Source organism: Cheilinus undulatus, linkage group 12 (assembly GCF_018320785.1).
Source record: "Cheilinus undulatus linkage group 12, ASM1832078v1, whole genome shotgun sequence".
NCBI lineage: Eukaryota > Metazoa > Chordata > Actinopteri > Labriformes > Labridae > Cheilinus > Cheilinus undulatus.
The window spans coordinates 27,347,513-27,365,293 of NC_054876.1; the positions used below are offsets into that span (position 1 = coordinate 27,347,513).

At 39.2% G+C, this 17,781-nt stretch overlaps 1 protein-coding gene and 1 long non-coding RNA gene across 2 annotated transcripts in view; one reads left to right on the forward strand and one right to left on the reverse strand.

The window, feature by feature from the left end:
- The window catches only part of stk32a (serine/threonine kinase 32A), a 107,918-nt gene that overhangs the window by 61,556 nt on the left and 28,581 nt on the right, over positions 1-17,781 (forward strand). Inside the window, exons 5-7 of the mRNA XM_041801688.1 lie at positions 1,590-1,627; positions 10,351-10,440; positions 13,491-13,594. Coding sequence (XP_041657622.1) covers positions 1,590-1,627; positions 10,351-10,440; positions 13,491-13,594 — 232 coding nt within the window. The remainder of the gene's footprint in view (positions 1-1,589; positions 1,628-10,350; positions 10,441-13,490; positions 13,595-17,781) is intronic.
- Positions 4,119-17,781, reverse strand: part of LOC121518970 — a 48,683-nt gene continuing 35,020 nt past the window's right edge. Inside the window, exon 5 of the long non-coding RNA XR_005992679.1 lies at positions 4,119-4,471. This is a non-coding gene — a long non-coding RNA (uncharacterized LOC121518970). The remainder of the gene's footprint in view (positions 4,472-17,781) is intronic.

Below are 17,781 nucleotides of genomic sequence, written 5' to 3' on the forward strand. Positions count from 1 at the left end.
CTGATGAAACATCTGCAGCATCTTACTGCAGATGTCTATTGATCGGAGTCTTCTCAGGCAAAAGAGGTGGCTCTGCCCCTTTTTGTAGATGAAGTCTACATTTTTAGACCAGTTCAACTTATTATCCAGGTGTACACCAAATTATTTATACGATGTCACCACCTCGATGTCCACACCACAAGTGTTCACTGGCTGAAGAGGGGGTTTGGATCTGCGGGAATCTATGACAATTTCCTTTGTCTTCAAGGTGTTGAGTAGGAGGCAGTTTTTGTGACTCCAGTCACTGAAGGCACTTATCAGATCCCTGTATTCGGCTTCTTGTCCATTTCTGATACATGCCACGATAGCAGTGTCATCCGAGTATTTGTGGATGTGGCAGGACTCAGTGCTGTATTTGAAGTCTGATGTATAGAGGTGAACAGGAATGGAGCCAGGACTGTCCCTTGTGGAGCCCCTGTACTGCTCATTAATGTCCCAGAAACACAGTTCCCCAGCCTGGCAAACTGTGGCCTTCCTGTCAGGTAATCTGTGATCCAAGAAACACAGGAAGGATCCACTCCCATCTCCGTGAGCTTGTCTTTGAGTATGGTGGGTTGGATGGAGTTGAATGCATTTGAAAAATCAAAGAACATGATTCTCACATAAACGCCAGGTTCCTCCAGCTGAGACGGCACGGTGAAGCATGTAGAGGATGGCATCATCCACTCCAATGTGTTCTTTGTATGCAGACTGCAGGGAATCGAGTTTGTCTTTGACCTCAAGCCTTAGTAGGTGTAGAATCAGCCGCTCCAGAGTTTTCATGATGTGTGAAGTAAGGGCAGTTGGTCTGTAGTCATTTATTTCAGCTGGACATTTTATTTTTGGTACCAGTACGATATGTTGGTGAAGACAACGTTATTGATAATAAAGATGAGAGGTGTCACATTAACGATTTGTTATTTCACTGCTTATGTTGATAGTTTTTGAGAAGGAAAATGTTCCATACACCACGTCCATTTCCTCTAGCACTGTGTGGCAGCATCTGTGTCTAACTGGACTTGAGGCTCCTCGTGATACTACCATCTAGATCTTTGCTTGTGCTCTACTTACTAACAGATGTAGCTTAGGACAAAATTATCTGCTATATGACATGACACTGTAAATTCAAACAAAATATTTAAGTGCCTGAAAACAAAACAGTCCCGTGATCTCACAAGGAATAATAAAGCTTGTGTATTTTTAAGGGAGAGAGGAAGAAAAGGTAGAGGGTGGACTTGTTAATGCACTGTTTGCGTTGCACACAGTTTTTCTGTAAGGTTGGCCACACTACCAATTTTCAAATCTTAAATGATTTTTAAAAACATGGGAGACCACAGACATAAGAACAATTTCGAATGATTTTTCCATCTTACAATCCTCTGTGTGTACACTATACAACTCAGACCACTGGAGACCAAACACCTGACAAAGACTGAACAGTGAAGATCCCCCACACACTAGTCTCTTCTATTCTACTATTTGAGCAGAAATCACTGATGTTGTCTTTACTCAATACCAACAAACATATATGCAGGAAAGCCCTTACTAATCTCTTCTGTTTCCCTTTACAGAGACATTAAACCTGACAACATACTACTGGATGAACACGGTAAGATCCCTTCTCTGATTCTATTTAAATCAATGGATGTTTGGAGTTCTATTCAGAGTTCATAAACTTTAACATAAATGTTTTGCTACTTTAGAATTTTGTAAATCTTGTAATGTAGGACCTGACATGACTTGTTGCCCTCGATTCAAAACTTAGCTCCTAATGACTCAGGCTTTTAAAACCCCTAGGATCACGTCTATGTGGATCAAAGGAGTTGAAAAGCTCTGAGGCAGGTTTTACAGACAGGCCCTCCAGCATAAATGAAAGTACCTCATTTCTAATTTTAACAAATGCAACTCAGAATTCACATGTGCTTTTTTTTTTCAAAACTGTGCAATGAAAAGAGGCGGGGTGATGTAACAAGTGAAAATGACACAGAGATATTTATGACCATGGCTCCTTTCTGCTGTGAGGAAATCCTGTCGTGAATGATTAAGTGTCATTGTTCGTTTGAGTGTCAGTTTCACATAAACATCACATACGCTCACATGTATGCACATATATGTTAGAGGGAGGGGCTGCTGTAAATCAAAGCTACATAGAGAGGTTGTAAATTTCTTCATCAATGTGTAGAATGTTAAAGTACTTCATCTAATTAGCCTGGCTGGAGAAAAACAACCTTTCTGAGTCATCGCAATTTACATGTACATACTACAGCTTAGTGTACAGCTTTACTGTTTGGCTACAAAATCAAGGATATTTTTTTCAGCAATTCTGAAACTCTATAAACACTTTTTAAAGCCAAAACAGGCATTTCAGATGGGTTTGGAAATCCTTGCTCCTTTATCCCACTTCACAACAACTGTTAAGTTTTTAGTAAGACTTTCTAAAACACTTTTCCAGCACATGCTAAGTGAAATAATTCAAGATATTTTTTCTTGATGGGAGTGTAAATCTACTTATGGAAAACAGAAGCCAATTTAGCACAGGTACTGGCTATCTTTGACCACCCATGCAAACAGCTGAGAAACAGAAACAAATACTGGAAAATGCAATTCTATCTTTGCTGAACTGAGAAGTTTTAGTCCCAGCATAACTTAACATGGTATCTACCATTTTTTATTGGTGTCATGTTGATATCCAGACTGCCTCTCTACCAGTCTCTGTCTCACACATGCACTCATGAAAATCTATTCAAGATTTCAAATGGAAGGTCTGCCACTGAAATCATTAAAGGTCGCTCATTCACACGACTCTCACAACAGGAGAGACTCGTAGGAAGAGGGGACATTGCATCAAACACTGACTGAACCTTCCAGACACAGGTGTCTTTATAGAGACACACTCACTGCACTCAGGGGATCCCCGTTTCACTAGTTGTGAGATCACTACACCAATTGGCTGGACCTCTGTTGAATTAACCCATACCTGGTTTGATGAAGGCAGCAGTACACTACCACTAGTGCCTACAATCTGCTTTTGCATTCCATCTGTTATAGATACACTGGCAAGAGTTTATCAAAAAAAAGACCTGAGAATGAATAGAAAATGTGACATTATACATGTAGCATATACATATAAAATAAACATAGTTTAAAATGTACAATCCTTTTTTTGTTCTTTAAATAATAAAGCACAGGTTACTTAAGTAGCCTCACAACATGAAGTGTACTAATATACAGTATCCATGCATGTATACAAACATCCACACCCACCCTAAAGTCTGAAGGTCTCAGAGGGCACAGGGCATCAAGGAGCTGGGGAGATATGCGGGATGGCAGGTCTGCTGTCAGTACAAAATGAAAGCAAACAAAGAACGACAGAAAGAGAGAGGTAAGATAGAAGGAAAAGATAAAAGAGCGAGACAAACCGGGAGAGCCACAAGGATAATGCAAGGAGGAAGAAGGTGATGAGCAAGCATTTTTATAAAGAAAGATGATAAAAGGAAGAAAACCAGGGTAGACAAAGATGGAAGGAGATAAGTGAGGAGGAGGTATAAAGAGACAGCTTTGTCAGCCTGATTTCTAAAGGACAACAAACATTCACCTGCTCTTTCTCTTCCTTTGCATGTGTATGTTTATTCTTCCAAGCTCAATAAGCACTTCTCCTTTCATGGACTCTCCATGTTTCTGTACAGACTGGTAGTTTTCCTCTCCACTTGCGTCTAAAACAACATGAGGTATGAGAGGAGGGGGGGCAGGCTGTTTTGCTTCTGCTCACCAGTCAATTTTGCAAGCTGGAATTGACCCGTTCCTCCCGTGTTCCTCCAGGGAGCTGCTTCAAATAGAGAAAAACAATTTACCCATGCACATGCGATGTCGTGTTTTTTTTTTTAAACGCCCATTGCCCCAGGATGCCGAGAGAAGCTCCGAGAGGGCTGCTGTCTAGGTTATCGTCTGTGGGCGGCACGCACACATGCAGAGACGGAGGTGAAATGAGGAGAATCACAGCTCACTTCTCCTCCCCCCTTTGAATACAACAGAGGTGTCTGAACACGTTCGCTACATTAACAACTTTGACACATGAGCTTTTATTGTTACAGGAAGAAAAATATCTATGGCACAGTAGTGGCTGGGTTTTCTGTCTGAGTCCCAGACTAGCCTGTCCAAACATGGATCTGGACCTGGGTTTTAGTCCATTATTATTATAGCTTAAGAACTAATTCGGTAGGTGCAGACCCCATTCATTTAAACATGAGTCAGATTGATAGACATATTCACATGGATGCTGAAATAAAAAAAAAAATACTTGCTGCATTAATGGACATGTTTCCCAACATCTTTTCCATGAACTCACCCCAGCCTCTAGATTTTTAAATACTAACTCATAAACTGGCTTGGACTGTTACAGAAAAAAGGAAGACTTCCTGATGGGACAGAAAAGGAGAGGGTCTTCCAAAGAGGCCTGGAAAAGAAAAGAGAGTGAGCCAGATAATAGGTCATGATAATGCTCTACAACTAATAATGAATTCATTGTTAAAGCTTTTTCAGGTGTAATAGAAAATAAAAAAAAATTGGTGCAACTATGCATGCACATTACCTGTAACCCTTAGGGTTAAGCCCCCCCACCCCCCAAGCCTAGTGACATCCCTGGTCAAAGGAATGACAAGTTTTTGGGTCTGAAAGATAACAACACACCAGCTTTGTGCCTCATTTAAAGAAAAACACACACATGAGCACTAATGGGAATGCAGGTTACCCATAGTGTTCTCCTGCTAGTTTTGTCATGCAATATTTTATATTGAATGTTGTCCTGTTATTATTGATATGCTTATTTTTGGTTAAAAGATGTCATGGCCCAGTCTCACAGTAAAGGTTGTTGGGATACCTGAAAAATTAGGGGGGCAAAGGTATGCATATTCGTACTGTAAGATACAGACATGCACCGAACAAATAAATGCAGCAAACAACAGCAACAGCCTGAATATTCTCAGATAAAACATTTCCTGTTTGGGAACACATTATTTCCCTGTTAAAAACAACAGTGGAAAAAGACGAGGGGAAGACAGAAGTAGCACAGACATTATTTGCTGACAGCACGACCATCAAAAAAAAAAAAAAAACAATATTTTAAACAGCACCACACAAACATAAGCATCACTGCAACTTGGAGGAAGAACAGAACAAACTCAGCTCTGTTTGGAAGTTTAACAGCCTCTTTCTGGGAATTTCTGAGAGGGCAGAAGCGCTAAAAATGATTTTTAAAGCGGACGGTTTACAACCATATAAGTTGTTCAGAACACAGGATTTAAATTTTTAAGCCTTTCAACGAAAAGTCTCACTAGCCTTTTTTTTTTTTTAACTTTCCATGATATAAGGTCTCATTATTATAACACGGGTGCTCTGGATTTGTGAATCAAATTGATCCTAAATGCGGTATCTCCCGATAGTCGGCCTCAGGGTATGGTGAGAAGGGGACTCCTAGAATTGCTGACAGTTATCCTCAGGTTCCAGATAGACTTCCTCTTTAAGTGCTCCTAAACTTTGTAGTAGGTCTCATCAGTTAAAAAAGTAATCCAATACTGAAGTCCATGTTGAAATACAAGAAATAAATCTGCAGCAATGCTGTGGCTAATGGGGATACTGATTACATAAGATAAATCTGAATACTTAAAATGACCTTAAGATTGAGGTAGTTATTAAAATCATGACTGTATCTCCAGTATGCATACTGTATGTTACATTGCTGCCATCACTGGTTGGGGTGTACTGAGGTAGCAGTTAGCAAATAATTAATAAAAATAGAAAAAGCAGAGCGTGACACAATGGAAGGAACAATCCTAGACAGTTGTGGCGGTAATCCCAGAAAAACGTTAGATAAGCTGCCAGGAATCCTGCTGACCCACTGTTGAGCCAGCACGCAGTCAAAGATCCACTGGCAGGTACGGGTGGAAGGTAGATTAATTTATTCTCAAGTAATGTTATTTAGGTTTATTTAAATGAATGATAAAGGCCTGCGTTAAGATTTCATTAGAATTTATGCAAATTGTACCACTTTGAGCCACATGCATTGGAACAAACAGGAACACAGGATTACAGTGAGTGAAGTGGCTGTCTCATAAAGAGAGCAAAAGCAGATTATAATCCAGAGGAAATAATGGAACAATAAACTGCTTTAAAACAAATAACATTAGAATCACTCCAACAGCTGCTGATTCAGTCACATATGCAAATATGCCAAATTATTACAAAATTAGGGCATGGAAAAAATGTTCAATTATTAATGGGCTCCTTTTATACTGGGGCTTTGAGTCTTCTGTTCATGGTGCTCTTTACCGTCAACTGTCACACACAAACAGACAACCGTAGCCATGAGTTATATGAGATTCAGCTTCTTGCTTATGAACCCGTTGACATGCAGACTGTCTCCTGAGCCTCAGCCTACAAACTAAAAAAGCAAAGTAATTTCCAAGCTTTGCCAGGTTTTTGTGCTCAGTAATTTGAATATATTTTGTCACAAAGGCTGATAAGCTATCTCTTTTCCTTGACAACAGAATCCTGCTCCTCACTCTACAGTGGGTATCACCACTTAAACATAAAAGCACTCTGCAATTTATACAATCCTTTTCCCCTCTATGATCCATTTTTGATTTTTCCCAGTGCGCCTGACCAATCTGGAACCACCACTTTATTACATCCATACACTGCGTGCAGTCCACTTATGTCGCTACTTTTATAAGACAGATTTGATAACAGAGTTGATCTAGTTATCTCTCTACTACTAATGCCATCTGTCTCTGGCTGTGTCATGTTTTTATCTTGTTAGTATAAGAGACACATCTGCCCTCTCACTGAACCAGCTCTGAATCAGTGAAATAGTTCCTGCTTCTAAGACTGTGATTTGAGCTGTAAGAGTATGACTGAACTTTGATGATACACATCAAAGCTAATGTTATGTTTTTGTTTGTTTGTTTATTTTGTGCTTATGTTAATATTGATCATTGCTTGTAAACTACTAAGAATCAAACAAGTTGATCACATAAATATGCGGTGATTAATCATACATCCTTCCATTTTCTTGCATTTAGAGATTGCATTAGCTAGCTGGTTGTTGTTATTTTGTTGATAAATCCAGGTCTGCTGCACTCCGTCAGTTCAGCTTGATGACCACAGCTTGATCTTGTACTGATGTTAGCATCTTTGCTAACACAGTACTTTGATTTTTCCCAAACTTCCATTTGGGAGCTTTTAAAATCAAAATTTGTCTATAGCAGACCTGGGTCTGTCTCTAGAAATAAGAGGTGAAAAGTGGTTAAAAAGTGGCAAAAATGGGTTAAAAGGTGCAACAAATGTGATAAAGCAGCAAGTATTGGTTAAGAAAGAAAAAAGGGGCAAAATGGGCAATAACAATGGTGAAAAGCGGTTAAAAAGTGGTAAAAATAAATGGTGAAAAAAATATGGTAAAAAGGAGCAAAAAGGGCAGCTAAGTCATGAAACGGGTACAAAGGGCCACAAATCTGGTAAAAGTGTCAAAAAAATTGATCTAATATGTGAAACAAATATGCACAATTGGGGGATACAGTGATGCAATGGGGTTCAAAAGTGGCACGTATAATTAATTTGAACAGAAACCAACAATAGGTTCACACAGCTTTCAGCTCAAAAATTAAGTAACTGATAGCCAGGACGCTAACACCATTGCTACTGATCCAACACACAGGCATTCATATCAACAATAGTTAGAAATAAGAGGTGAAAAGCAGTTAAAGACGGTCAAAAATTGTATAAAAGGGGCAAAAAATATGTGAAGATGCAAATATTGGTTAAGAAAGGAAAAGACTGGCAAAATGGGCAATAAAAAAGGGAAAAGGCTGTTAAAAAGTGTAAAAAATTAGTTAAAAAGGGCAAAATGGGAAAATTGGGTGGCTAAGTAGCAAAAAAGGGTTAAAAAGTAGCAAAAATTGTGTGAAAGTGGAATAAATCGGGGAGGCCTACTCATGAGCATTAACAGCCCCACACCGACCTTTATTGGATTAAATGAGAACAACGATGGTCAATACTGATTAATGAGTGGATTGGGCAGGACTAAGAAATGTCATAAAACCAAAGGAATGTGAACAGCCAATGAATGAATGGTATTCACTGAGCAATCCTCTCCTCACATGCATACCTTTCCTCAGCCTTGTGCACACGTTGTTCATCTATCGAAGGATGCAAAAGTGGAATGGTGTTAAGCTCATACCTAGAGGTGACATAGTCTTTAACGTTGTAAAAATTAATTAAACTAGACAAATCCCATAAGTCTTAAAGCCTCTGCAACAAGCCACTAGAGACAGATTCTGCTCTGACTGCCTAAATGGAGCAAACATTGCAATAAATCATCGCTGCCATCCTTAAACTGACAAAAACGACACCTATAATATGTGGTATTAAAACCTATGATTTTTACCCCTGGATACTTTTGGCCAAGTATCTGAACATTTTGATGATAGTTATGTTTCTCCCTGCTGGGGACTGTGTGAAACTCCTGTCCTAAATCTGTCTTCTGCAAAGCTGAAAGAAATGAAGACAGAGCGAGGGAAAGGGGCAGAAGATAAGTATCTGACAGATACAGGGGAGATCATTAAATATGAAAACACAGCTCTTACTCAAGCTCCACTTAAGAGTGTGAACTGATGTTTGAGTCCTGCTGTACTTTTGTAACAGCACTCAAAAATGCCTTCTGCAGAACACCAACCTACCTCTCCTTATTTTGCATCACTACCACTTTTACTCTTACACCAACGCAGGCCTCACCAGAGTTAGCTTTTATCTGCCTGTTTTTTGCCACTTTTGACCCGTATTTTCCACTTTCTATTTTTATGCCTCTATTAACACATTTTTGCCGCTTTAACCATTGTTTTCTTAACCCTATTTTGGCCCCTTCAGCCCATTTTTGCCACTTTTCAATCCCATTATTTAATTACCTTTTCTGTCCATTTTTGCAACTTTTAAGCAATTTTGCCACTTTCTGCCTGTTGTTGCTTCTTGTATGCCACTATTAAGCCTCTTTTCACTGCGTTTTATGCCTTTCTTGCCAATTTTAACTGCATTCAACTTTTTGGTTTACCCATTTTTGCCACATCTTGAAGAAGGCTATATCCATCTATCCATCTTGTCCACTGCTTATCTCTGGTCAGGGTGGTAGAGAAGGCTATGTGGTTTGGCATAAATAAAAATATATTTGTTGCTTTAATAAGAATGGTCATTATTCAGGTAAAAACAAGGTGGTTATCACAGCTTAACTTTACAATGGACATTTTGCTGACCTCTGTGGGCCCCAGATTTGGCTGGGCCCCAGAAAGCTCTCCCCTTGCTGCTATGAGTCCTTATTATTATCTGCAAAGGACACAGAAGGGTAAAGAAGTCAGTGCATAATGCACCTAAGGACAGATTTGGTATTTATGTGGAAAAAGAAGATTAAGACCTTAACATGAGGACAGGGCAGAGAAAGTATCTGAGGTAAAACTGAAGGAAGAAAGGAGGAGGCTAAAGTATTAATGTAACACAAAATCAAAGTGTGTGATAATGCAAAAGAGGAAAGAAAGTAGGTTTTTATGAATTTTTAAAGCTAGAATTCTTCATCCTTAGGACTCAGTATCTCTGTGCAAATATAAAAACACAGTGTAAGGATAAAGGGGGTCTTGTCTAGGTCTCACTGAAGGTATTTGTGTGGTTACCTGGGACAACCATTCAACCGAACAATCACTCTGCGGCAAAACTCTCCCGCTCTGTATTGCTGCCTCACACAGTGTAAGCACACAGAGTGTATATTCAGCTGATTAGTGTGGGCTCAGTGTGCATGGCAAAGACTCTGGGCTATCTTGCAGCAGACACAGGTCAGTGGTTTGACTTTGGGAGTTTGCTGTTGAAACACTTTCAGTTCTGATGCCTTCTATTCCAGTAATTCAGCAACATTTAGTTTGAACGTGATGCCTTTTAATAATATCAGTGTCAGAGTATTATGATCTAGAATACCTAAAGGAAATCTCACCGGATCATGTTGTATATTAGAATTCCTTTCATCCTTGTTTTTTTTTGCATGTCTAACACCCACATAAGAAGAAAACAAGGTAGGATAACTACTGAGTGAAAGTAAGCTGCAGTTAAATGTAATTCTAGAAAAGCCTGAGCTTTAAAGGGAGACAGTTACTTATGATGGTGTAAACACAGCTCTGTGATTGTACAGCTTTGTGCCAACTTAAAATGTTTAACAGGGTTCACACAAGTGATTAACCTGTATGTACTTCAATAAACAACCTTCAGACCATGATGATAGTAAAACTATTTTTCTCTGTTTTTCAGGGCACGTCCACCTTACAGATTTCAATATTGCAGCCATTGTAAAGGATGACCTTAAGGCAACATCCATCGCCGGGACCAAGCCATACATGGGTAAGGAAATACGTCTTGATGGACAGTTATCTTAAGCCACAGGAATGACGTTTAAACTCCAAAGGTACAGACTTGTTTTTGCTAACCCAAACTGCAAAGCACAAACAAAGGGATTCCCTTCAGGACACATCATTTGAGGATAAGAAAGCAGCATTTAATCCTTTTCATTTTTTGTAGTTTTATTACTTATTATGAAACAGATTATTTCTAATACATCATACTTTATCAGTGGTTCTCAGCTGATGGGTCAGGACCCAAAAGTGAGCCACTAGCTCTTTCCAGTGGGACAGCAATGTGTGTCAAGGAAAAGAAATTGGCAACAAGTCTATGTGCCGAATCCTTAAGTGGATAGAGTAAATACATACTGTATTTTTTGTACGTAGAGCTTTTGGACTTATTTTTTTTCCCTAAGATAATGAGGAATGTCCTTGAGAAATTAACACATTTCTGAGGGGTCTGGCTGCACACCGTACATTTCTGGCAGTCATTGTCACGGGCCGGTCATGTGAGACACTTTATATCTCAGAAAGGAAGTGCCATAATTTGCCAGTACAGTATATTTCCAGTTTTATTTATTTATTTTTTAAATTCAACTTTATTTATAAATAAAGTCTGGTGGTTATGAAATGACCAGCTTGCAAACATTACAAACAAAGCAACATTTGGATGGATTTTCACATTTAAAGAACAAACTGTAACACTTTACTTGGGTACTTGGGTTTTCTTGGGTCGCAACTTCTCTTAAGGAGGTAGTAATGGGTCCTGATGTCCAACCAGTTGAGAAACACTGTACTATATGCTGTTTCAAAGATTCCGACTTTAAGATAAAACCTGTAAAGAGTCGCTTTGAATAAACTGTAATTTATTAAAGCATCATTAAATGATTAACAAAGGGATGGTAAATAAATAGATTAGAGCCCGACTGATATGGGATTTTTGGGGCCGATGCCGATACTGGGGGCTAAAATAAGCCGATATCAGATATATTGGCCGATAACCGATATATCGGCCGATACATGAAATAAGAACATTCATATACACAGGATATATACTAATTTAACAGTTGCATTTATCTTTGTTTATTCCACAAAGATGCAACTTGGACAATGTTAAAATGCTGTATAATAGTCTTTTATTAGATAATGGTGGGCATGTGAATTAACAGTTGCATTTATTTTTATTTCAACTCTGCGTATACTCCTGAATTAGTCTCCGTGTGGATGGGGCCTGAGTGGGGGAGAGAGAGCTGCTTGTGTGTGAGGGGGAGGGGCAGGGCACTCGGGCTGAGTTCAGCAGGGACACGGAGGAGCAGAGCGACAGGAGCAGAGCGACAAAATCCCCGCGCAGTAAAAAAGTTAATATATTGCTACATATTGGACGATGTTTATTATCTGTGATACGCTATAATCGGCCTGCTGATCAATCGTTCTGGCTCTAAAATAGATGTATTCAGAGCAGAAAAAAGGTCAGAAGTTACTGGAGGCCCTAGAAGAGAAGTGGGGCAAAAATAGAGCAATATGCATTTTCACACCTGCCATCCCTAAGCTCCAATTCATTAATGTTAGCCCCTGCAACTGACCTCTTGACCTTTAACAAAAAAAACCCAACTTCTGCCGCAAAAGTATTTTTAGTTTAAAACTATATATATGACATAGAAACATTTGGATTAAATGAATATGAATATGAAAGAGAGACATTACCTCCTCATTGTGTCCAATTTTGTGAGAAGTATGCTATCAGAGGGTATTCTCATAGGGTTGAGAGTAATTTGTTTGATTAAAATGCTGATTATTCTTTTCAGTGTTGAGTAATTAACCATTATTTCTTTGATTAAATCATCAGTTTGCATTCAGATTTAAGAGGCCTAAATCAGAGAACTAACACTCTTTAAGTGACACACAGATTAAAAAGGAGTCAAGAAAGTTTTCAATTTTTCAATCCTCTGTGCCAGGGATAACAGAGGAAGGAGGCATCATAATAACGAGTTATCCACCCTTCTGACTATACATGCACCTGTCCATCTTAAGATTTTCTGCAAACTTTGCACTAATGTCCACTCTGACTCAAGGATCAACTGATAAGAATTTAAAGATCAAAACTCAGGATCATTGGGCCTCAATTGTATGCCTCACATTTGCATTTCCCCACGAGGCAGTAGTTCTAATTTACTAATTGATGCTGCACAAGAAAAAAACAACAACTTTATAGTCTTTAGAAAACAAAGTGTATCCTTCCAGCTGCAGCAATCCTTGAACTGCTACAAAGCTTACCAGGTGAGTGTGGGTCAACCTTAAAGTATGTGCTCATCATGGAGAATAATCTCATAACCACATGTGACTACGTTTGAGAAGAATACTCTGTGGTCTAATAGATTATTCATGGGTACTCTGGAGAGAAGAAACCATTTTCAGAGGCTACAGTAGATAAACTACACGTTTTTCTCCTCAGCAAGAGAGCAAGCAAATCAGTCGTGATGGAAGGAGGAAATGTGTGTTTGTGTGTGTGTGTGCATTAACTTGTGTATTATTTTTTCAGGGGAAAAATATTAAGAGCTTTGATTGCTTATCCTGCCCAGAGAACCTGGTTCATCAATTATTTATTGCAAAGAAATTCTGATATTGGCTGCAAATTAGAGACCAATAATTAAAATATGCCTCTGGCAAAAACAACAAAATTCATGTTTTTCATCCCTGAACAACAAAAATCTCCAAAGTTAAGTTATAAGTTATGAAGCAAACTAAGACCATCCTGGTCTTAGTTTCCTTTATAACAACCTCTATAACATGCCTTTTCTGTCACTTTATACAGTATGAGTAAAATCAGACTGGCTAATTTAGATTTTGTAGTATTTCAACAACCCCTTGCCTATATTCATTTATATTACTTTAATTTTAATGCCAAGTGTTAGTGGTTAATTTCAACAGATGATAGACATAGGAAAAGGGAGATTAAAACATTCAATAAAGTCAACAAAAATATTTTTTTAAAAATCATAAATGTTAGCACACAGATTATTTCTATTAATTTCTTTTGTTTTTTCTGTCCATCAGCTCCTGAACTCTTTCAGACCTTTGAGGGCTCCCACCCTGGCTACTCCTTCTCTGTGGACTGGTGGTCTTTGGGCATCACAGCATATGAGCTTCTAAGAGGACAGGTAATTTAATGCACATTATTGTCATGGCTTTGACAACACTCGCATGGCTAATCAAATGAAGAGTGAAGCTATGATGGAGTCAGATTAGTCACAGTGTGAGACAAATCCCTGCAGGAGACTGAATGAGTAGAACTTAATCTATTTAGAGCATAAAATTATTGCAAGAATATTAGTTATTTGATTCTGGGCTTGCCCCATGTGGAGAACTAAAACCTACAATGCCATGGTTATAACAGCAACCCCAACAAACACACAGACTTTCACATTTTCAGACACAGGAGGGACATGGACAAAGGACTTGATTCACTTATTTCACATTTTGTGGGTTGGTAGATTAACTTTGCAAAGCAGATGGATTTGCAAGCCTCCATGCTTGTCATCAGGTAAATCAATCTTGCAAAGCTCCAATCTACCCTGCAGATTATGCCGAACTGTTTTGGTTCGAACTAACAAGCGTCATTTGAGGAGAACGAGGCTGTAGCTGCAGGCGGGGTTTAGTTATACTAAAAGCTGACAGCAATGGCTGCTGCCAGTCCAGCGATTAATTCAGATGTAGCTGTAGTATAGCAGAGATGCAAATAAGTCATTTTTTGTAAGTCCAAGTCAAGTCTCAAGTCTTTGGTCATGAGTCCAAGTCAAGTCTCAGGTTTTTGGTCAACGAGTCCAAGTCAAGTCTCAAGTTGTTGGTCACGAGTCCAAGTCAAGTCTCAAGTCTCCGATGGTAGTGTTCTGTGATCTGCCTCTGACGTCCAGTCTGTTTAGACCACTGCATTGTTCTAAGGAATTTAAATCCTGTACTGTATTAACACCATCAGTAGGGTGGGGTATAGTCTGTGGCCAGCTCACTGTGGTGTGCGTATGTGTACACTTACATATGAACAGGGCTTCACATTAACTTTTTCCACACCATCCAATGTGACTAATGGCTACTAGCCACTCAGTGTTTCCACCAGCCACAGCTCTGTTGTTGGAAATGTATTTGCTATATATTATATGTACCTCTAACCTTGCAAAGCAGATGGATATGCCCGTTTCCTTGTTTTTCACTGGCGAATCCGTCTTGCAAAGCTTCCATCTGAACCATTTGGGCCCGGTTAGAAAGTGACAGGACCAATCTGCGATGAGGGGCAGTACTTCCAGGCACGGCAGAGTCGTGACGTAAACAAGCAGCAGCAAGAGCTGGTGCAGTTATGGAGGAAGAGATTAGCGTGGATGCTGCTAAAGCGCCAGTTTTACCAGAACTTGACCACATTTCTTCGTTGAAAGAAGAACAAAGAACAGCAGTGAATTGTTTTCTTTTCGAAAACAACAAAAGTCGAGTACTTACATGTCTATAGTCGCCATGTTTCGCCTTATTCCTCAGTAGCTGCGCACGTGCAGCTTGCTAGCGGCTACGTCACGTGCTTTGTTGCTCTGATTGGCCCGTAGAGATGTGACAGACAGAACGTTCACCCATTCATACTCCAAGGATTTTTCAAGGCCTCTGCCTTTTCTCAAACGTTTCTTATTGAAGGTTTCCTAGATGGATGTGTGAAACACATCCATCTGGCGTGTCAGGTTACAAAACTACCAAACATTCAATAATTCTCAGAACTTTAACCCTTTTAATGCCAGTTTGATTATTTTAAATATTTCATTTTTTACTGCAAAAAAGGGAATTTTTTTCACTATTTATAATAAATAGTAGAAAGATGGGGCTTTGGTGCTGATGAGAGTCTTGGATGGGTCAAATATTAGCAACAAAATTGATTTGTTTGCATTAATATTTTTTATGTAATGTCAGAAATACCCTCTTGACATCTTTGAGGCAAAAATGCCCCCATTGACTTCCATTAAAACCACGTTTTTTTTATCTCACCTGAGTCTGGTTTAAACCAGGAAATGGATCTGCCAGAAAATACACTTACCCTTAATGATCAGAAACCCATGCTGAAACAGACCGGGAGTAGAGCGAAAACATCGTTTCTGTCATGGAAAGCTTTCGGTGTTGCTCTCTGCGCTTGTTTTAATAAAGACACGTTGTCCAGTTCAGAGAAAACCGCTGCTGCGGCTCAGTCCAAGCTAATGACTCCACTAGCAGGCCTTGTATACAATCCCTCACAACAACTAACCCTTTACCCCGTAACTATTACATACTTCTGCTGAAGCAGGTCGGCAGAAGAGCGACATTGTTTTTGGTCGCAGAAAGCTTTCAGTGTTGTTCTTGCTTTAATACAGGAATGCTGTGCATTTCTGACAAAAGTGCTGCTATGGCTAATTTTGAGCTAATCGTTCAACTAGCAGGCCTTGTATACAAGCACTGACAAATCTGAGACCAATCTTTGTAGATTTGTTGGATGATTGAAGCACATTTATTGATAAAAAACAGTGTTAGCAACCTGTAATTGAATTAAATGAGGAAGAATAACAAATACTGCTTCACCTTCAACTGATCTAGAGCTTTAATACAGTGTTGTTTTTTTACATAATATAGTTTCCCATCACACTTTCTTTAATGCATTCAGCCAACTTTCTGTCCTCGGTTACATCTCACGCCCCAAGTGTTATCTTTAGCCCTGCCCCAGGCTTTATCTTGCCTCAAATCCTTCTTTTAACCCTCTAAAATATGCTTTGTCCTCTTCCTGACCTACATAGTATATGCACCCAGTCTTCTCCTTTACTTTCAAGCTGTGTACTTTGATTTTCAAGTGCTTTTAACGTTCAGTCGTTCAGGGATGGATTGCTGAGTACTCACTTACACATCCAGAAATTACCTGGAATGACATTGACGTTAGCCACATATACACTCTTTCCTCATTCTTCACTTTCTCCTTTATGTAAAACCTCTCCTAAACTTTCCTTCACCTCTCCTCTCCCAGAAAAATTCATTTTTACTTCATCCCTGTGTCTCTCAGGGACATTCTTCTACACCTCTCTCTGACTGGCACATTTCATTGCTGTCTACAAAGCATGAATCCGTCTCTAGGCAATAAAAAACTGGCCTGTTGGATGTGCAAAACTATTTGGCTGTTGTAAATGGAGAGCTAGCTGTCTATGATCCAGCTCCAGGCACCTAATGATCCCTCCTCACACCTTTGCTTCATCTTATCTCCGTCTTCTAAGTTCCAGCTCCCTCTCCCTCCATTAATGTTGCTTTCAGACCATTTAACTCTTCACTCAGTGTCTGTGCTTCGCTGCCAGGCTTGGCCAGTGGTTAAAGGTTCAGATCCAAGCAACTTAACAGCTCTTCAGAACCGCAGATCAATCACTGTCACTTTGAATCTTAACCTCCTGGCTGTTGTTTGTGTTCTAAATGAGGCAGCCTCAGTAAGGAAACAAAGACCACATGGTGCGTTTCAGAAAGAATCTACTGTTAGAAAACCATTAGTAAACTGAGGAAACTATCTCACTCTGGTATAATTTTGCCAGTGCTGACACGTACATTTGTAATAACAAAGCATCTGGATGATGAAATGTTAGGAACAGAGCCTCTGATTGGCTAATAGACTAGACCAAACCCATCATAGTATGGTTAAGGCAAGAGATGACGATTTGAAAAAGTTTTATTTATTTTATTTATTTTTTAAATTTGAAGTAGTCATCACTCCTAAGGAATTAATGACTATAGTTTCATATAAAACTGGTTACTATAGGACCTTCTAACAATTGACCTAAGTTGCATATAAAGCAATCAAATCATTCCACATTTTCTTTCTATCCATGTACTTAAATATGTTTATGTCCTTTTAAGCTTCTTGCAAAACTTACATTGCTTTTAATTTCCCTTGGGATTATTAAAGTACCTAACTTTCCTTCCTACCTACCCACCTAACTAACTACTTACCGACCTTCCTACACACCTACCCACTGTTAATATCTCATAAACTGTTCTTTCCTCTCTTCTCTCATGAAAATGAGGGAGTTGGGGAAGGTAAAGTGTCAAGATATGCCAGGCGGTGGTGTGTGTTAGTCCATGTCAGGGTACCTCACCCTGAGCTCTGCCTTCCCCACCCTGCTGTCACTCTGTCTTCCAATCTTTTTCATTTTCTCTTTTGTACTTTTTTCAGTGCCATGTAGGGCTGGGCGATATGGCCTAAAATTTATATCCCGATATATTTTTGCTATATTCTTAAATGTCCTCTAAGTAGCTGTATAGTGTCTAATTCAGCACTAAATGACACCAGTATGGTGATTATAATAGTCCGTTC